This window comes from Tachysurus vachellii, chromosome 2 (assembly GCF_030014155.1).
Source record: "Tachysurus vachellii isolate PV-2020 chromosome 2, HZAU_Pvac_v1, whole genome shotgun sequence".
NCBI classification, from domain to species: Eukaryota; Metazoa; Chordata; class Actinopteri; order Siluriformes; family Bagridae; genus Tachysurus; species Tachysurus vachellii.
Genome location: NC_083461.1, coordinates 28,493,493 through 28,515,907, shown reverse-complemented (window position 1 = coordinate 28,515,907; position 22,415 = coordinate 28,493,493). Strand labels below are relative to the sequence as shown.

Genomic DNA, 22,415 nt, shown 5'->3' with positions numbered 1-22,415 from the left:
TCCTTGTCTCATACGTGTGTGTGTGTGTGTGTGAAAGAGAGAGGAACTTAGGCACCTGTGCTGCCTGTCATAATAAGAACCACGAAAGGTTTGTGTATGTGTGGGTGTGTGTGTGAGTGTGAGAGTGTGTGAGTGTGTGCGTATGTGTGTGTGTGTGAGTGTGTGTGTATGTGTGTGTGAGTATGTTTGTGTATGTTTGAGAGTGTGTGTGTGTGAGTGTGTGTGAGTATATGTGTGTGTGTGTTTGAGAGTGTGTGTGTGAGTGTGTGTTTGAGAGTGTGTGTATGTGAGTGTGTGTGTGTTTAAGAGTGTGTGAGAGTGTGTATGTGAGTGTGTGTGAGTGTATGTGAGAGTGTGTGTGTGTGTGTGGGTGTGAGAGTGTGTGTATGTGAGTGTCTGTGTGTGAGAGTGTGTATATGAGTGTGTGTGAGTGTATGTGAGTGTGTGTGTGTGTGGGTGTGAGAGTGTGTGTGAGTGTCTGTGAGAGTGTGTGTGTGTGTGTGAGTATATGTGTGTGTGTGTGTGTGAGTATGTTTGTGTATGTTTGAGAGTGTGTGTGTGAGTGTGTGTGAGTATATGTGTGTGTGTTTGAGAGTGTGTGTGTGAGTGTGTGTTTGAGAGTGTGTGTGAGTGTGTGTGTTTAAGAGTGTGTGAGAGTGTGTATGTGAGTGTGTGTGAGTGTATGTGAGAGTGTGTGTGTGTGTGTGTGGGTGTGAGAGTGTGTGTATGTGAGTGTCTGTGTGTGAGAGTGTGTATATGAGTGTGTGTGAGTGTATGTGAGTGTGTGTGTGTGTGGGTGTGAGAGTGTGTGTGAGTGTGTGTCTGTGAGAGTGTGTGTGTGTGTGTGTGTGAGTATATGTGTGTGTGTGTGTTTGAGAGTGTGTGTGTGTGTGTGAGTATATGTGTGTGTGTGTTTGAGAGTGTGTGTGAGTGTGTGTGTGTTTGATAGTGTGTGAGAGTGTGTGTATGTGAGTGTCTGTGTGTGAGTGTGTGTATGTGAGTATCTGTGTGTGAGTGTGTGTGAGTGTATGTGAGAGTGTGTGTGTGTGAGTATATGTGTGTGTTTGAGAGTGTGTGTATGTATGTGAGAGTGTGTGTGAGTGTGTGTGTGTGTGTGGGGGGGTGGATGTGGTAGCTCAGTGGTTAAGGTGTTCGACTACTGATCGGAAGATCATTGGCTTGAATCCCAGGTCCACCAAGTTGCCACTGCAGGGCCCCTGAACAAGGCCCTTAACCCTCAATTGCTCAGGTGTATAAACTGAAATAAGACAATGTAAGTCACTCTGGTAAATGCTGTAATTGCTGTAAATGTAAATGTGTGAGAGTGTGTGTATGTGAGTGTCTGTGTGCGAGTGTATGTGAGTGTCTGTGTGAGAGTGTGTGAGTGATGTGTGTGATTTACTTACAGTAGCTGTAGAGAGAAGAGTCCATCAAACAGGCCTTTAGGAAGTTCAGTGATTTTATTCCCATATAAAACCCTAAAAGGAAAATTTTAATTTTTATAAAGGTTGTAATGTTGAATCTCTTTGTCATTAAGAGATTTGTGACAACAAGGTGATAAGTTCAAATCTTTTAGTTTAATTCTTAATCCTTGGTCCTGTTAAGTTTCTGTGCAAATGACTGAAAGGTTACAGGTTCAAATCGCTCAGTGAATAAAGCTTTGTGTTTAGAAATTAAAGGCTCCTAATAAGCTTTGACTAACAGGTTCTAAATATGAGCTACTGAGCCAAAGTGTGTAGGTTCAAATCCCTTTCAGGAGGTTCAGTTTGGAGCATGATCCCTGATTTAAAAATAAGTCTGTTACTGTATTTATTTCTGCATCACAGACCTGAATTTTTTGAGATCAAATCCCTTTCTTACGGTACTATACTACCGTATATTCCAGAGGTATTCAACTAAAATGTAAAGAGGTCCAGTAAGAGAAAATTTCTTGAAGCAAAGGTCCCGAAGATCATAATGTCTAACTAGTTAGTGTGATATATATTTAAGTAGCCTAGTAGTTGTATGAACATCTGCAAGCAATCAATACCTGACTGTCAAATCAAATAAATTCAGTACAATTCAAAAACTTTTTGACAATATTTACTGTCACGTAACATAGAACTGAACATATGTATGATTTTATATATGTATAACGTTCTCTCATTAAATAAATAAAAGTAGGGCTACATTTAAAAATAAGAGAAAATAAATAAAATGTGAAAATTGTGTATGTTTAAATAAAGTGCTTAACTTTCTCTTTTATATCTCAGTGAGAGAACTGAGCTCTAGCTTGGCTTGGCAGGATTTTAAACCTGGGCTTGAATGGAGTCAGGGCCGTTCTCATTCACATGTGGAGGTGCTCATTAGTGACCCTGGAACCATATTTAGTTTTAATTATGTTCATTTTAGAGAAAGCTGCCTCGCAGTTGTATGTAGAGCCAAACATAGTCAGGATGTATAGGGCTACTTTCCGCAGACCTGGGAGAGCTGTCTCAGGGACACTGGCTTCAGATTTGAGTGGATATGTTTGTTCAAAACCTTTATGTTTTGTCTCATAATGGCGTTTCACATTGCCACTTTTAATAAGTGCCACAGTTTCTGAACATATGAGACACACTGGTTTAGTGTGAAGTGTGAACAGAAATGAGTCTGTCCATTCTGGATTAAATGCTCTATTTTCGCTGTCCACTTTTCTTTTTTTGGAGAGCGCCATTTGCGCCATTCTTTATTCTCCCTTTCTCCGACTCACTCGTCTGTTTCTCTCCTTCTCCGTCTCACTCGTCTGTTTCTCTCCCTTTGTTTTCTACATGTATCGCTATCTTTCTTTCACGTGTAACTTTAATTCTCTCTCATCTGTCTTGCACTGTTCAGTCGCAGTGTTTACTTCAGGAATGCACAGATTTGATTGGCTGAGTGTTATCACGTGGGATGCCTTAACTCGCATGCAATTGGTCTGTGCGTTTCCACTACCACTACCGTAAAGATTAAAAGCAAAAAGAAAAAGGTTGAAATAGAAGCGTCCCGTAAAGTTTTAAAGCATAACCTTTTGTTTTGGCTGTAGGTCCGGGTCCGTATTAGAGAGTATCTGGGTCCGGACCAGGACCGCGGTCCGCCTGTTAGTGACCTATGGTATATACCAGAGATGGGGGACTCGAGTCATATGACTTGACTTGAGTCGGACTTAAGTCGTACATTTGAGACTTGAGACTTGCTTGACAAATATTAAAAAAAGACTCGACTTTTTTGTTTTATCTTTTTTGTCTATTTTGTTTTTAAATCTGTTTTTAAACGCACGCAAGAGCGTAATCTAACCACGTGACGCAGCAGGCAAGCAGAGGGAGCGCGCGCACTAACTAATAAACCTTAACAGTCGTGACGAAACATGGAAGGCGCCACACCAAAAATAGTTAAGTTCGGGTACCGGGATTTTGTGCAAGATGAGAAGAGAAGAACAGCAGAATGCGACCACATCGCTCACAATGGAATGACAAAGTTCTATCAAATTAATTTTTTTGCAAGCGCAATGTAGTGTAAATGGTTGGTCACTGTTTATGTGGAAATGTCAGCTGTTTTGCAATAGCACTTATAATTGGTCTACAGTGTTAGGCTTTGAGTGAAATCGTTAGGGTTAGTTTATGGGGATGCACATGTATATAAAAAAACATAAATATAAATATAAAAATAAAAAACTTCAGAGTTGCAAGCACAGTCATATTCTTGTCTCGCATGCACATGCACACACATTCAATTTAAAGGGATAGTTCACCCAAAAATAAAAAAATTCTTTTATAATTTTCTCACCCTCATGATGTTACAAACCTGTATAAATTTCTTTGTTTAGATGAACACGGAGGAAGATATTTTAATGAATGTCTGTAACCAAACCATTCATGAGCCCCATTCACTTCCATAGCGGGAAAAAAGAATACTATGGAAGTGAATGGGGCTCATGAATGGTTTGGTTACAAACATTCCTCAAAATATATACATGTGTGTTCATCAAAACAAATAAATTTATATAGGTTTGTAACATCATGAGGGTGAGAAAAAGATAACAGAATTTTCATTTTTAGGTGAACTATCCCTTTAATTAATAAATTACACTTACTCCAATCATCTCTCTCTCTATATATATATACACTTTTCCATGGTCTTCTGCCATGTTTGAGGCATATTGAAACTTTTCATGCTTTTATGTTGGCCTTATTTCAGCTACATTTACATTCTTTGTAGTTTTGATTTTTCTTCATTTTTAGATTTTTATTGTATTTACAACTCACCTGTATGTGGACACCTTTTAAAATTAAATGCATATAATCATTTTTGATTATAAATACTCCATAAATACTGTAGATTTAACTTTGTTTAATATATACATTTAGTTAAATTATCAAACATATGTATGACTTGCCAGTGACTTGCTTGACTCAAGCTACGACTTGACTTGCTTGACATAAAGCAGTGACTTGACTTGACTTGACTTGACTCACAAAAAATGACTCGGACTTGCTTGAGACTTGAAGGTTAAGACTTGAGACTTACTTGTGACTCGCACATGTGTGACTTACTCCCACCTCTGGTATATACTATACTAGTATATACTATATACTATACTACCGTTTGTGTGTGTGTGGACTTTAAAGTTGGAGGGCTTAAGAAAAATCTAAAACACACACACACACTCACTAAAAGCTTCAGAACAGCACGACTGAAAACACTTGAGTGTTTGAATGAATTATTGAGAATAATGGAGGCTTAATATAACTCTCTACCACACACACACACACACACACACACACACACACACACACACATACTTACAGTGAGTTGAGAGAGCGAAGGCCTTGAAAGGAATCTGGAGCCATTTCTGATATTTGATTATTACTCAAATCACTGAGGAGAGAGAGAGAGAGAGAGAGAGAGAGAGGTAAGTAACTTTATACACATAGTGTAGATGATCACATTGATAGACAGGAACTGTATGTTTGGCCAGAAGCTGCATTCTGATTGGTCACAAACAGCTTTTTATAGATCTCCACAGTTACACATAAGTATTTCAGAGTCAGAAACAAAATTTGCTTCATTAATGTTCAAGCTGTAACACCAGCAAACAAACTAACACAAAAATGCTTCAGATATCAACACAGTGAGCAGATGCGTCCTCTGGGTCTGACACTGGCTGAGCTGAAAGAACAACACACACTAACTGTAACACAGACAACAGGTTATAATTCAGCAGGTTATACTTCACTCAGTAAAACACATAAATCTAACAGTAACTGAGGAGCTCAGACAGACCAACTTATGACAGTCAGAAGAATGTAGCTCGCTTCTTCTTCTCCTTATTATTATTATTATTATTACTGTTGTTTTTGTAGCACTTATTTTCCACTCACTCACTCACTCATTTTCTACCGCTTATCCGAACTACCTCGGGTCACGGGGACCCTGAGATCCAGGATCTCAGGTGTCATCGGGCATCAAGGCCAACCCATCGCAGGGCACACACACACACTCACACAATCACACACTATGGACAATTTTCCAGAGATGCCAATCAACCTACCATGCATGTCTTTGGACCGGGGGAGGAAACCGGAGTACCCGGAGGAAACCCCCGAGGCACGGGGAGAACATGCAAACTCCACACACACAAGGCGGAGGCGGGAATCGAACCCCAACCCTGGAGGTGTGAGGCGAACGTGCTAACCACTAAGCCACCGTGCCCCCCACTTATTTTCCATAGTATTTTAATTGTCCGTGTTTTTCTTGTTGTTGCTATTTTTCTTCTTATTCGAATAAATTAACCATTTTAACTGCTGCTTTTAATACTAATTCATTATTTTAATCTTTATTTATGATTAATCTAAAAAAACAATATTTATTAAACGTATCGTTCACAAGTCCATAATTTCATCTCATCGACAGATCAATAGCTGAATCCACTGGATGGACTAGTTGGGCTAGTGAAAATCCCCCAAATCAATCCCAGACAGACTGACAGACAAATAGGAATACAGACAGATAGGTAGACAGACAGAGCCACTCTACAAAACATGCTTACATCCTCCTGAGACGTTTGTAAGGTGTGAAGGCTGCAGGTGGGATGATCTTAATGGAGTTCTGCTCCAGACGACTGTGAAGGAGAAAAATGAATGAAAAATTGTGAAAAGTGTGTGTCTGTGTGTGTGGGTGTGTACTACACTCACATCTCTGTGATGGTCTCTGGAAGGTTGGTCGGAATCTCAGTCAGACCTTTTCCTCTACAGTCAACTACATTATTACTGCAGGAACAAAACTCAGGACACTGAAGGACACTGCAGGAGGAGTGAGACACAGAGCCTGAGATAGAGAGAGAGAGAGAGGGAGAGAGAGAGAGAGAGAGAGAGAGAGAGAGAGAGAGAGAGAGAGGATAAATGAAAAACAGATGCCAGATTAAAGACGTGTACACAATTACAAATTAAGTCAAATTAATAAGCTTCCAAAATTTCAAAACATGCCGATGTGTTCAGACACACACACACACACACAAACACACACACACCCTTGCTCTCTCTCCTCTCCCTTACCAGTACAGACAAACTCTCGCTTGTGAACCTCAGCTACGTTGTGTCCCCTCATAGAGGGTGGAGCCATGCACTGCGTGTAGAGGCCAAGGCGGGGCCTCTGTCTCAGCCAATCAGAGAGCCAGGACACATGACAGTCACAGACGAGATTATTGGAGTGAAGGCGACTAGAGATACAAAGATGGCGAATAAAATTAATACGGTGAACAAAGTGAGTGTGTGTGTGGTTTCTTCACTCTCAAATGCAAAGAAAGTGAAAAAGAGGAGGAAAAGAAAAGAAAGAAAGAAAAAGTGGATAAAAAACAATATAAAGATAAAAATAAAAATAAAACCGATGGAGAGAAAAATAAAGAGAATTTAAAAAAGAGAAAGGAAATACAATTTAAAAATGAAGTAAAAGTATAATAAAAAAGGAAAACAATAAATATAGAAACAAGGAAGCAGAAAAGGAAAACACAAGAAAAAAGACAGAAATGAAAAAGAAACAAAGAGACAAAAGAGGAAAAAAGGACTGAGGAAAAAGGAAAGCAACACACACATGGTGTGAAGGAGGTGAATGCTGAAACGGTGATTAGTTGTTTTAGGAAGAAATGAGCTCTAATAGGCAATTAGGATTGCCACACACACACACACACACATATTTCAGCAGTCATCAAATAACACTCACAGTCCATCCTAATAGACTCATTAGCCATAATCACCCACACTCACCAATCACATAATATATGAGGAACTGAGTGCTGCAGGTGTGTGCGTGTGTGTGTGTGTTTGTGTGTGTGTAATACTCACAATGTCCTGAGCTTGGGCATGTGGTTAAAGCTGGCCACTGACAAGCGAGATATATTGTTATTGTTCAGTGTTCTGAAAGAAAAAGAAAATAAATGGCAGAAAGATGGAAATTACACACAAACACACACACACACACACACACACACCATACAAACACACACACTCTCAGTGGGGATTACAGGACGGATACGATTGTCCAGGGGGAAAACAGCTGTTGACTGTTCATTATATGTGTATGTGTGTGTGTGTGTGTGTGTGTAACACTGTCTGCCATAACAGAAAGTGACATAATCCTCTCACTATCATCACACTCCTTGTCCGCTTTAACAGGATTTACACACATAATCCACTGGAAATCTGTTTCAGTACAGCAGATCACACACACACACACACACAAATGCACACACACACACACACACACAGGCTGATACTCACAGCACTTCCAGGTCCCGCAGAGCTCTAAATGCTCCGTCTTCAATACATGAGATTTGATTATAATCCAACTGCCTGAGAGACATTAGAGAGAGAGACAGAGGGAGACGAATCATGATAATACCATATTAATGACATTAAGGTGTAATAGTAGCAATATAATCCACTGTTCTATAGCTCTTTAATTATGGCCCCATTAATCTAGCATACTCTTCTCTTGCATTATTATAGCTCTATAAATCCTGTGTACTCTATATATGTATAATTATGGCCCAATAATTCACTGTACACTATAGCTATTTCATTTTAGCCCAGCATACTCTATAGCTGTTTAATTATAGCTCTATTAACCCAGCATACTCTATAGCTGTTTAATTATAGCTCTATTAGTCCAACATAATCTATAGCTGTTTAATTATAGCTTTATTAACCCAGCACACTCTATAGTTGTTTAATTATAGCTCTATTAGTCCAGCATAATCTATAGCTGTTTAATTATAGCTCTATTAACCCAGCATAATCTATAGCTGTTTAATTATAGCTCTATTAACCCAGCATACTCTGTAGCTGTTTAATTGTAGCTCTATTAACCCAGCATACCCTATAGCTGTTTAATTATAACTCTATTAACCCAGCATACTCTACAGCTGTTTAATTATAATTCTATTAACCCAGCATAATCTATAACTGTTTAATTATAGCTTTATTAACCCAGCATACTCTATAGTTGTTTAATCATAGCTCTATTAGTTCAGCATAATCTATAGCTGTTTAATTATAGCTCTATTAATCCAGCATACTCTATAGCTGTTTAATTATAGCACTATTAACCCATCATACCCTATAGCTGTTTAATTATGGCACTATTAGTCCAGCATACTCTATAGCTGTTTTATTATGACATGATTAATCTAAACCAGCATACTCTAATACCATATAATAATGGTTAATAAATAACTGCCATGATTATGGCCCTATTAATCCATCATACACTATGGTTGTATAATTAAGGCCCTAATAACCCAGCATAGTCTATCACTGTATAATTATTCCTGTAATGAACCAGCGAGCACTAATACAGTATAATTATAGATCCAGTGAACTCACATACTCTATTGCTCTATAATTATGGTCTTATTAATGCAGACATTGTATTTATAATACGATTAAGGGTCACACTTTTTTGCCATACACTTTATTGATCTGTCTATATTTTTTACTATACATATGCATATGCAATAACAAACCAGCTATATAACACACACACACACACACACACACACACACACACACACACACACACATACACACACTCACAGGTTTTTGATCTCCGTAGCTCCACGGAACGCTTTTCTCGGAATGCCTTGAATCTGATTCTCACTCAGATCCCTGCAAAACACACACACACACACACACACACACACGCACACACCACAATTAGCAACAAGAAGAAGAACATAACACTAACTTCAGTTGTCTCCAAAACAAGAAATCATGAGACAATTCCTTTATCTCAGAAGTTTTATTATTTAAGCTCAACAATACTGAAAAATGCTTTTATGTCTATCTGATGGTTTCATATAAATCAAATCACTAGCACTGATGTTAGCAGCGTTAAGTAGCTCTACACAGCAGTTCCTTAGGGTCAGTGGGAAATCAGAATGTCATTCAGGATGTATGACCCTCAACCCCACTGTGTGTGTGTGTGTGTGTGTGTGCGTGTGTGTGTGTGTTTGTGTCTGTGTGGCACCTCCACAGGAGCTGACTTAAATAAAGGAGTCCTTCTCAAATTTCAGCAAATTCAATTTTACCTGCCAATCAAATTCTGCATACATCAGTCACAGTGTGGACGAGAGACAGAGACAGATTGCCTGTCTGTCTCTTTCTGGAGCTGACTGAGGCCATTCTTCATTCAGATGCCTGTCAATCAATCACGACCAATCAGAGAAGCGCAATACTTACTATCAAACTGTCTGTTTCTCAGTCTGTCTCTCTGTCTGTCTCTATCTCTTCATTTCTGTCTGTCTCTGATTTGTTGACTGTCTCTGTCTCATTCTCCATCTGTCTCTCTCTCTCTGCTCTGTCTGTCTTTCTCTCTGTCTCTCGGCTCTGTCTGTCTCTCTCTCTCTGTCTCATTCTCCATATCTCTCTCTGTCTCTCTCTCTCTCGTATCTGTCTGTCTCTCTCCATATCTTTCTGTCTCTCTCTTTGTTTGACTCTGTCTTTCCTCTCACATGCTCGGTCATATGAATATGCAAGTTTGTGCTTCTGTGTTAAATCATTGTCATTGTGTCCACTAGGGGGCAGTTAACACTTACATTATTACACACACACACACACACACACACAAAGAAAATGTCCCTACTCACTATTCCTTACTCCATAAAATCGGAAGTGCTTTGGGACACTGTTACTGTTACAGAACAAGATTAATGATGGCGTAAACATTCATTACATTACACAGACCCCATACTCTGTTAACATTCCGGTTTATCCCGAACAAAGGGGCAAGGGAAGTCATTCTGGGCAGGAAATTGCTATAACGTAAGTGATACCCGGAACTAACGTGTCTCACAGATGTTCCACATCATTAAACATAACTATAAATTAATTTTATTTTCTTGGAGCAGAATGTCCTGAAGTGATTAAGTCCTTAGATATAAAGTAATAAAGTAAGTGAATATTAAACCAAACACCACACAGACACACACACACACACACCTCACACACACACACACACACAGACATTCACAAAACCAGTTAATCATATTATTCTGACTGGACATTGCCAGATTAGCTTACTGCATTCCAAGCGCTGCAGTGCATTGTGGGTATTTCTTTGGGCAGGTTCCTAGAGCACAGTACAGAGATTGTTCAGTTTCAGATTGTTTCTTGCCCGTGTCTGCGTTTAAACTTTAGCATGTTTTCTTTTTCATCAATAATTTGTTCTATTGTTCACTTTTCCCTTCTGCTGTATTCTCATTTTCTCTAAAAATTCTTTTTTTTTGTCTAAAGACAGCAAGCGAAGGTAAATCTGTGTCTCGGGTATGATAAAAACTCAACACTGATGATGAAGAAAAAGACAAAGCAGAGAAGAAGAAGAAGAAGAAGGATGAGGACAAGGAGATCAAGCAGATTAAGTAGATGGATCAGAAGATGGAGAAACAGAAGAAACAGTCAAAGTAGATGATGATGATGATGATGATGACTATGAGGCAGAAGTTGGAGAAGACAAAACAGAAGAATAAGAAGACAAAGAGAAAGAAAAAGAAGAAAAAAAGCATAATAAATCAACAGATCAACGTGATAAAGCAGAAGATGGAGGAACAGAAGAAACAGAAGAAGATGCTGATGAAGATGATGATGAAGATGAAGACAAAGAAGAAAAAGAAGATGACGATGATGATTATGATGATGAAGCAGAAGATGGAGAAGACAAAACATAAGAAGAAGAAGACAGAAGAAAAGAATAAGAAGAAGTAAAAAGACAAAGAGAAGGAGGAGTAGAACCTTTTCAGCACATAACGGTGATATTTATGTGCTAATAACTGAAAGAATGTTTGACTTGTTAAATCCATCCTGAGCTGTAAATACTCTCCCCAGCGTCACAATGAGTGTGTTATGTAATAAAAGATTCTCTTCCTCTTTCATCTGTCTGAATAGCGCAAGCTTTGTGAACATAAACGAAGCTCAGGCAGCGTCGGCTAACTGCTTAGCTTCACCATCTAGCTAGCATGAGAGTGTCAATGTGACAGCTGTGTGAAGAGATGAGCGTTTCAGTGTTTGTTAGCCGTATACTGAATCGCTGTGTTATATTGAATTAGCTAGCCGAAACTAGCCGTGTGAAAGTTTCACAGGATATAAATCCAGTCAAAGTTCGTTTCCATGACAACAATCACTGACTCCAGACCCCAGGCATGTTAATGCTAGCTACAGGAACACACAAGTCAATAGAATTACCTCATAGAGATGCCAACGCTCTGTGTTTGTGTTTTATGTTTTTGTATGTGTGTTTTCTTTTTGTCACTTATTCAATTTGTCCATTCTTTAGCCAGTTGTCTTACTTGGCAGAAAGGATGTGTATAATGTCTCTCTCTCTCTCTCTCTCTCTCTCCCACACACACAGAAACTCAACTTCAATATCCAGTGGTGTTTGGCAGACCACCTGTCAGCTCTGGAAATGTCATTTACTCACACACACACACACACACACATGCACACACACACACACACACGAAAGAGCAGGTGGTATGTGTGTGTTGTGTGTGTGTGTGTGTTCTCTCCCCCGAGAGCCTCATTAGTGAGGTGTTTATGAAGCAGAAGCATTCAGCACTCGCTGCGTAAGTCTGGCAGTGTGGCCACGGATTAACAGCATCACACACACACACACACACACACACACACACACACACACACACACACACACACACACACAGAAGCACACACACACACACACCCACACACACTCGTAAGTTTGTTTTGTTTAGCCGTAAATGTTTCTGTGTTTTGGGCGTGTGTTTGTGTAGCCAGACACCACAAACTTTCCCACAGACCTCTGAGTCTCTCTCTCTCTCTCTCTCTCACACACACACAGACACACTCTCTTTCTCTCTCTCTCTCTGCAGGATGAAAAGCAAACGGTGACTGTTTCTCCTTCATCTCTCACATACGATCAGTTCAAGATGTTTTAAGCTTCTCTTTGCCAAGATTCCAGTGTGTATGTGTGTGTGTGAGTGTGTGTAAGAGAGAGAGAGAGAGAGAGAGAGAGAGAGAGAGAGAGAGAGAGTCAAAGTGAAATATTCCTGTTCAAACACAGTCGAGGTCTAAGTGTTGTCTTTCACACACTCACAAACCAATCGCTACACACACAGCTGTCTGAGTCCGTCTGTCCACACACACACACACACACACACACACACAAAAACACACAAACACACACATACACAGCAAAGTTTCTATGAGCAGCAAGTGCAGGAGACAGAGAGAAATAAAGAGTGATAAAAGAAAGACTGAGAGATACAGAGACAGACAGGCAGATAGACAGGCAGATAGACATACTGTATGGGTGAAAAATGAGAGATAAAGGGTATTTATTCAGCTAAGTTAAGATGACAGTTAGTGAAGTGTGCAGGGCAGAAGTAACAGATATAACTTGCATAGAAGAAATAATGTTAGGATAAGTTTAGGATTAGCAATAAAATTAGGGTCAGAATTAGTATTACCACGATGTTTGTTTACTTGTTTGTTTGTTTGTTTGTTTTACATTATTCCAAATGTAGTATGTACATGAATGTGTGTGTTATTATACTTATGATTAAGATTGGGATTAAGATGATTAAAATGAAAGGATTGAGATTCAGATTAGGGTTAAATATTCTTTACTGGATTTGCCCCAGAGTTGTTTATAGTGTGAAGGTGATTAACACCAGAATTAACTTTAATGCTAGAATTAGACATAAAGATTACTTTCATATTTCGTTTTGCCCGAACAATCCAGAAAGTTTAGAAGCGTCTTTGTAGACACACTTTAGAAGGTGTGAGATAAAATTTTAATAAAAATCTGTGTTAAAATTTGAATTATGCATAAGATTGGGATTAAGATTAGATTTCAATTTTGATTTAGGAATAAAACAGGGATTTAGATTTAGATAGGTCGTTCATTAAAAAATCCAGTTAATAGTGTTTGCATGTGTTTGTAAAGGTTTGGATTAAATTAGAGATTGGATTAGGATTACATTTAAGATTAGATTTGGGATTAGGATTACATTTAAGATTAGATTTGAGATCAGGTTTACATTTAGATTTGGGATTAGGATTACATTTACGGTTGGAGTTGGGATTAGGATTATATTTAGGATTATATTTCGGATTAAGATTACATTTTGCAGCTTTCATTTTCACATTTAGATCAATTTAATTTTCAGTTCAATTATTTGTATTTAATATGAACATGGGGGCACGGTGGCTTAGTGGTTAGCACCTTTGCCTCACACCTCCAGGGTTGGGGGTTCGATTCCCGCCTCCGGCTTGTGTGTGTGGAGTTTGCATGTTCTCCCCGTGCCTCGGGGGTTCCCTCCCCGGTCCAAAGACATGCATGGTAGGTTGATTGGCATCTCTTGAAAAATTGTCCGTAGTGTGTGACTGCGTGAGTGAATGAGGGGGTGTATCCTGTCCTTGATGCCCGATGACGCCTGAGATAGGCAATGAATGAATGAATGAATATGAACATTGTCTCAAAGCAGCTTTAGAGAAGTAAAGTTTAATATTATAGTTATTATTTATCTCTAATGATCAAGCCTGAAACCTTGAGAGGAACCAGATTCAGTAGGGAAACTCATCCTCATCTGGGTGACACTGGACAGGAAATAATGTCAATGCAAATAATGTTCCTTCTGCTGTATGACATAAATATGAATAATAATTAGAATTAGGATTAGAATTCAAATTAGTGTCAAAGTTTTTTCAGGCTCTATTTCAAGGGCATACTGTGTGTAATAGACAAAGATAAAGTTAGCATTAGGCCTAATAGCTGGATTAATGAGATTAAGGATTAAACTATTCATTTTTGTCTTTTTTTCAAATGCAGTAAGTGCAGGAGCGTGTGATCAATGATTAGCAGTACACACACATGCGCACACACACACGTGCGCACACACACACACACATACACACACACGCACTCACACACGCATGCACACACACGCGTTACACACACGCACATGCACGCACACACACACAATCTTATTGTGATGTTCTGACAGGGTTCATTAAACACACCGCACCTGGACACTAATTGAGTGTGTGACACAGTTAATGAGACGGAATTACGGCAATTAATCACAATTAATTAAAGACACACAAGTGTGTGATTAATGCTGCTGTTTTTGACAACATTAATTGTTTTGGCTGTAGTCTCCTGCTGAGCGATTCAAAGAATGAGACGAACTTAACACCAGCTCCAAGAGACAAAAAGAGCAAGACACACACACACACACACTCACACACACGCCTGCTCATGACTGCCTTTCAGGATATTGCTGATCATTTCACAAAGAGGAATTTAAATCAAAGACACGAGGCAACATGCCAACACACACACACACAGATTTTCTGGGAAAACCCCTCCATCATGTTTTATAGCACAACAAAACCCAAACACATTTAAAGTAATTTTCAAAATTGCTTTAGAAGATTGTTACTGTCGCATGACACACTTACACACTTACATGCACACACACACACGCACAGTAGGAGTGTATTGATGTGAATGAAGTCATTAAGACATAAATTATTCATGGCTCATTTGGCTCCTGTGGGCCACCGTACTTTACACACACAGTTACCATGACAGCAGAACCAGACAGAGAGAGGAATGAGACACATACACACACACAAACACACACACACACACACACACACACACACACACACACAGACAGCAGCACGCTCAGTTTACTAACAAAGATAAACACACATTTACACACTTTTTAACGGCACTGTCTGGCTCTGTGTCTGGCTCTCTCTCGCTCTCTCTGTCAGTCTCAATATTAAATATTTTCATTCATGACATTCCGAGTCTGACTCCTGGCGATGCCTCAGATATCCGTCTCCCTGAATCTGTTAGGAAGTCGAGTAGCCGGGCCAATCACAAACCTCTGTAAGCTCATGGCTACTTTCGCACCAGTTGTTTGTCTTTTACTTCAAACGCTGCTCCAGGATTTTTTATTTTCGTCACAGCAAAACCATCCTGAGAGCTTTTCAGAAAAGCACAGAATGGCCAATCAGGTCACAATTCCAGACATGGGTCTCAGGGTCCAGGCATGAAAACAAGGATAGAAAAATGTTGGTTTGCTAAAATAAGATCTTTGTTGTTAACAGAGTAGCTAAAATTGTTTTAGTTACAATATGTAAACAGTGTGAGGAGGTTTTATCAGGAAAAATCCTTGTTCGCGTTGTCATGTTAGCGAGAAAACGTGATCTCTTCTGTCAAGATTTTCTTACACAAATAAAGATTCTTTGCGACTCCTTCCATAAATAAAATATAACTTATTTATAACATGTGTGTGTGTGTGTGTGTATAACTAAATATAACATTTCCTGACAGGAAAAAAAAACAATTCACTATCAACAATTACACTTTTTATTCTTTTTACGTGGAGCATCTAACAGACAAGTCGCTGTGAATGAGCTGTTGCTATAGTAACGCTATTCTGTCCGAGCCGTTTTCTTTTAGAGAAAACGAATCGAAAAATCTGACGGAACTGCGGTATGAACGATTGTTCGGTTAAAGAGCCGTATCTTCTGTTTGAACGGACAACAAAACACACGCTTTCACTTACTATAACCGCGTGTTGTTTACTTCCCTGCCCCCTTGTTTGATTGACAGCCCGTGAATAGCTAAGAGCCTCCTACTGTTATGAAACACCACAAACGTTCACAAGTTCGTTTTAAGTCGTTCCCAGAAGAACTGTGAGCGATTATAAACCGGGATTTAGTGTTTTAAATAACAGATTAGTATCGATAGCTGTCGTAATACGGAGCAGGCGAGAATTCACCAAACAACAAGAACAATAGAAAAATTTTGATATTTTTGTTTTTAGCTTGCTGGTATGTGATATCATTCTGCAAAAGAATCATAAAAAAACAGTTTGAAATAATGTGTACTGCAACACACACATGCGCGTACACACACAATGTACACAGATGGAATTCAGTCACATCTCACTGTATGTCTCAATGTATCAACGTCATAACTGAATAAACTCCTTGTGTGCAATTGACACACACACACACACGCACACACACGCACACACACACGCATGCAGACGAGCCGCAGGCGACACACAGTGGTCAGTGTGTATGGTGAGGCCCCAAACACAAAAGAGCGGCTAGGGTCTTTGTGTATCTGTCAACCACTGTCTGAGCACATTAATACATTCATAACACACACGCATATACACACACATGCACACGCACACACACACACACACACATATACACACACAAATGCATACACAGTGTGCTCATCCACATTCCATAAAAATGAATACTTGCTTAAACACGCAAAGCCAAAAAGGAGGACAGTGTGTGTGTGTGTGTGTGTGTGTGTGTATGTGTGTGTGTGTGTGGGTGAGTGTGTGTGTGGTCATTTTTCTTTAATGTGAGAACTGAAGACTGAGCAACTCTAAAGCCTAAAGGCAAAAGCACGCCGTCTCTCACTTTATCCGTCTGACCATCTCTGCCTCACTCTATTCCCTTATCTTTATCTCTGTCTCTCTCTCTCTATCCCTCTCTCTCTATCCCTCTGTCCATCTCATATTGTTTCCCTCAGTCATTCTCTCTCTATCCATCTGAAAAGTTAAAAGTGGATGTCTATCTGTCTAGTTATCTCTTGTCCATTTTCCATCATTCTGTCTCACTCACTTTTATCCATCTGTCCCACTCTAATATTCTGTTTCCCTCAGTTAATATCTCTCTCTCTCTCTCTCTCTCTCTCACTATCCCTTTGTCCATTTGTCTCACTTTTTATCCATCTGTCCTCACTCTCTTACTATCTTAATCTATCTATATTCTTTTGTCCATCTGACTACCATTATACCATTCTGTACATCTAGCTATCTGTCTTTCTCTCTATTCACCTGTCTCACTTTCATCTATGCCTCACTCTGTCTTGCTGGCTGTCTCATTTTATCCCTATGTACATCTGTCTACAGTGAGAGCAGGCTCTCTCTCACTATCATTCTCACTTTCTATTCCTCTTTCAAACTATATGTCGCTCTCTATCTTTCTGTCCATCTATCCTCCTCTATTGCTGTCTACCCATCTATCTATCTCTTTGTCCAGGTATCCATTCGGCTCTTTATTCACCTGTCTCACTTTCCATCACTCTGTTCATCTATGCCTCAACTGTCTCTCTCACTTATCCCTCTGTCTCACTTTTTATCCCTCGCTCCCCAACCTGCCTGTTGCATCTGATGTCTACAATCATCTACTCCTTTCATCCTGAGATGTCTGTTTCTGTCTGTCTGACTTGATCTCATTCTTCCTCTCTCTCTCTCTCTGTCACTTTCTGCGTATCTTTCTCACTCTCACTCTTCTAAAAGTAGCCTCCAGTCAACAGTTAGCCTTTTAGTAAGAACATGTTACAGCATGAGCGAATGTGTGTGTGTGTGTGTGTGTGTGTAAGACTAAAAGCCTTTTAATAAGTACAGCCTGAAGCAAATCTACCATTCAGAATCTCTCTCTCTCTCTCTCTCTCTCTCTCTCTCTCTCTCTCTCTCTCTCTCTGTCTCTCTCCCACACACACACACAAACACACACAACAAGCATCTATAACCTCACTTAGCTAATCGAAGCCTGAGGGTCTTTAGTCTTTAAAGCTTCTTTTATTCAAATATTCTTTGTGGGGGTCTGCAATCTGTGTATGATTGTGTGTGTGTGTGTGTGTGTTTGTGTGTTTAAACTCCCAGCTGGACATTTCCAGAAAGCCACACACACACACACACACACACACACACACACACACACACACACACACACACACACACACACACACACCATACTCTGCGTTCTTCATAGCTGGTGTGTTGCTCATTTTCCGCTTCAGTCCAACAGGCACTAAAATAAACGGCCTGCTGTCCTTCATATGCTCGTATTTACATAACCACACCCACCAGGACCTGCCCACCTGTCCTCTGTTTACACACACCACAATCTAACAGCAAATGATCATAAGATAAGAAACGTCAACACATGTACACACACAAAAGATTTTTCTTTTCAGTACACGCAGACAGAGCTCATTACAGCAAATCTTTCATCCGTATACTTCAGAGACACTGACAGAACCGTGGACTTAGCTAACACATGACTCACACACTTTCATTGTATTAATGACTAAAAAACAAATACTACAGGCTAACCGACAGATTAGCATTACAAAAAAGGCCAAAGCGCACACTATCGTTGGAGAAAACAAGCTAAAAGACATTGTAACATCAGAGAAAACAGGTTCAGTGTAACATCAGAGAGAACAGACTAAAACACACGCATTAGCATTACAGAAGAAAAGCTGCCCACAAACTAGCGTTACATTAAACAATCTAAAACAGGCACTAGCATGAGAGAAAACAGGCTAACGTAAGAAAAAAACTGCCTTACAAATGACAACATTATAATGATAGATTCTGCTGAATGTAGAGCGTCTGAAATCATCTTTAACTCTTTTTACCAGAGGCCTGTTTTTATTATGGTATCAGACCAATAGTATTTTCAGTCTGTGACCTTGCAAACCAGTTTTAATGTATTTTATTGATACAGTAGAGACTTAAAAAGTCGCTGAAAAAAGTTCTGTAAGTCGCTCTATATAGAGGCGTCATATAAGGGCATTAATATAAAAGTCAATTACAACCATTATAACAATTACAACCAATACATAAGCATGTCCCTGTTAATGCTAGCCAGGTATTTTAATTATGTATATCACTGTTGCCAGTAGGCAGCATGGTGGCGCAGCAGGTAGCTTCACTTCCTCACAGTTCTCTTTATATGCCCATGCGGCATTCCTTTGGGTTCTTCCACTCCTAAAAACATGCCATTGGTTAGGTGTGTGCATGATGCCCTGAAATGCACCACCATCCAAACTGGGGGTGTATTCTAGCCTCACCCTAGTGCTCAAGTGGATAAACATTTTCAGATGAACACCAGAAAGTTACAGTGGACTGGAATAAAAGTGTAACATACTGGTACCCATCATCCTGAGACAGCGTGATGTCATGTACATGCCTATACACAGAATAAGTGAATACCTAAAAGGCACAGCTAATACTCTATTAAAGCATTCCTGCTTTTACTGTATCACACACACACCCAGAGGCACTGGGATCTATCGCAGCCTTGTATAAACCTGTAATCAAGGAATCTGTTTACATCATCCCTTAAGCTAATGCTACACACACACCCACCCCCCACACAGGGTGGTCTCTTTGTATCACTCATATCCTGTGTATTACTGATGATACAGTGATGGGGAAAAGGGAAATGTGTGTGTGTGTGTGTGTGTGTGTGTGTGTGTAGGTGGGTGTGGTGGTTCATACATACATGCTCACCTGCCTTGAGTGATTGAACACACGCCTCACTTTATTACCAGCCTTAAGGAGGTTTCCACATTGGTATCTAATCTGAGTAGGGAGGTTGGTCTGAGAATCAGTTGTGTGTGTGTGTGTGTGTGTGGCCTGAGTGTTTATGATCTTCCCGTAACTTCACATCTGTTTAATCAACCCTTTATTTATCACAGATTACATGGAGACAAAGAAAACGAAACAGAGAGAGAGATCAACACTGAAGACTGCAACTTCTCGTACAATGCGGAGCTCCGCCCACTGCGTGGTCACACACTAATTCACTCATTTACACGCAAAAGTGCTAGTGATGCATGCCTTCTCTTGTAACCGTGGCAATTATGCTCTCTCGTTTCTGTGGTGTTGGTAAGGTGAGACTAAAGAGTATGAAGAAGCCCGTTCGGTTGCTAGGATACAGCTGTCCACGGAAAAGGGGCTCATTACCCATCGCGCACACACACAGACACACAGACACAGACACACACAGGTGTGTTTTCCCTCACTGTCGTAGCTGGAGCCTTGCCGGGGCTGGAGACACTCTGTCTGTGTGTGTGTCTGTGTGTGAGTCTCTGTGTGTGTGTGTGTGTGTGTGTTTTCAGGTCTCATTCCTTTTGCTCTTTCATCTCTCTCTCACTGTCTTTTTCAATTTTCCTTTCCATCCTTCTCAATTTTGATCTGATCACTATTGATGCGAGTGTGTATGTGTGTGTATGTGTGTATATATGTGTATGTGTGTGAGTGTGTTTGTTGGACTGCACTCCAGCTGAAGTTATGTGGAACAGCCTACAGGAACAGACTTTCTAATTTAATTTCCTTAACATTTCTGACCTGAATATTTTGTATAATTCGAACAAGGAACACAAAACACCCACTTCATATCCTCTATAACACACACTTCCTATTTTCAGTGAAGAATTTCCCCTTATGCAGTTAAACACACACACACACTTTGTGTCTGTTGTGCCTCACATTTCCACTGCGCTGTAACACCTACTTCCTATTTGCCGTAACACACACTTCCTGTCCGTAGTGACACATATTTCCTGTTTACCCTGATATGCTTTATCGATGGTTACAATATATACATTTTTCTATTGATTAAGCATCGTACTATTGGTTAGCTTCGCTAAAGTTAGCTGATTCGTTAAAAGGTAAAAATCACAAGTGTCCTGTTATGTGGTGTGGTACTATTTATCAATATGTAAAAGCCATTATTTTACAGCTCTACAGTATTCAAATCAATTAAAACACCGGATAAAGCGATCAGATCCGGATTTGGTATTAGATGTATCGTCATGGTGACCATAACGTTCCTCTTTAAACTTCACTTTATTGTCCCTTTGTCCCACCTCGTCTCCTGGGGATCTTCAGAGATGAGCTGGATTTCCTCCTGAGTCTCTTCTCAGTCAGTGAGACTCCACTAGATTTCCTTGTAGATCTTAATATCCCATTAGGTCTGCTTCAGTGTCTCTACCTCTACCTTCTGACTCCTGTCAAGTTCTAAGCACAGCTATAAATCAATAAAATAATAATGGACAGTCTCGTGTGTTTCCTCAATTGTTCTAGGAAGAATACAAACCACAAACATACCCGAGGTCCTGAAGTGTCCATTAATATGCATAACATCTTTCCGAATACCTCTTTATCACCAAAATTCTAAAATATATATTGTTATTTACCTACTAGTAGTTATCTACTTAACAACTAACAGACTTTGAGATCTCAAGGATGCGACAATCAAATTTAGCCAAGCTGGAGAAAACCGGAAGAGTTTGTTCAACACTAACATTAGCTATGTTAGCTAGCTAGCTTAGCGCCCAGGTTGTGCCGATATTAGTTTGTATTTACTCCTATTAACATGCACTAATCAACCTTCAATATCTTAGGGCTTTCAGAGTTTAGGTTTATTATTCTCACTTTGGGACCCATTCATAAATAAACCCAAGTTAATCCTCTCTAACCTTCAACCAGTGTGTGATTTTTCTCAGTGAGAACAGGCTCCAAAATCCCAACTATCCCTCTCCAGAGACCCTGGCCTTGTGCCACCATTCCTGATTTTTCCTGACCCCTTGGCAGACTTCGAACCAGTTAACCACCGATACAGTATCTCCATGTCCTTCCTCACCATACTTGGAATGACTGGCTCAGCATGGCAGTGATTTGTGTCTTACCTGAAGGGGCGCTCGTATCAGGTGACACGGAGAGAATCCACGAATGCTTCCTGCAGATTCTCCACTGGCGTCTGTAAAGGCTCAGCGCTCAGACGTCTTCTCTCTAACCCATGCGCTTATTCTCTCGGTGATGGAATATCCCCACACAGCTTCTTACCAGGGTTGTGCTGATGACATTTAACTGATCCTTTCCTTCCAGGTTGTTAATTATATCTTGGCTTGTTCAGCAGGCACCTTATCATGAGTCACAGCTCATCATTCAAAAGCTGAAGACTAAATTGCTTGTAATCCAAACTCCTTGGTTTGGCCAAGACTCTGTGATCACTCTATTAGAAAATGCACGAAATCTCAGCTGA

At 39.9% G+C, this 22,415-nt stretch overlaps 1 protein-coding gene across 5 annotated transcripts in view; it reads right to left on the bottom strand.

The window, feature by feature from the left end:
* The window catches only part of slit2 (slit homolog 2 (Drosophila)), a 58,119-nt gene that overhangs the window by 18,143 nt on the left and 17,561 nt on the right, over positions 1-22,415 (bottom strand). For all 5 annotated transcript variants that reach the window (XM_060864167.1, XM_060864163.1, XM_060864165.1 and 2 more), the window contains exons 5-12: positions 9,087-9,158; positions 7,773-7,844; positions 7,338-7,409; positions 6,552-6,715; positions 6,192-6,324; positions 6,047-6,118; positions 4,804-4,875; positions 1,407-1,478 (exon numbers count right to left, since the gene is read on the bottom strand). In XM_060864167.1, the coding sequence (XP_060720150.1) occupies positions 1,407-1,478; positions 4,804-4,875; positions 6,047-6,118; positions 6,192-6,324; positions 6,552-6,715; positions 7,338-7,409; positions 7,773-7,844; positions 9,087-9,158 (729 nt within the window). The remainder of the gene's footprint in view (positions 1-1,406; positions 1,479-4,803; positions 4,876-6,046; positions 6,119-6,191; positions 6,325-6,551; positions 6,716-7,337; positions 7,410-7,772; positions 7,845-9,086; positions 9,159-22,415) is intronic.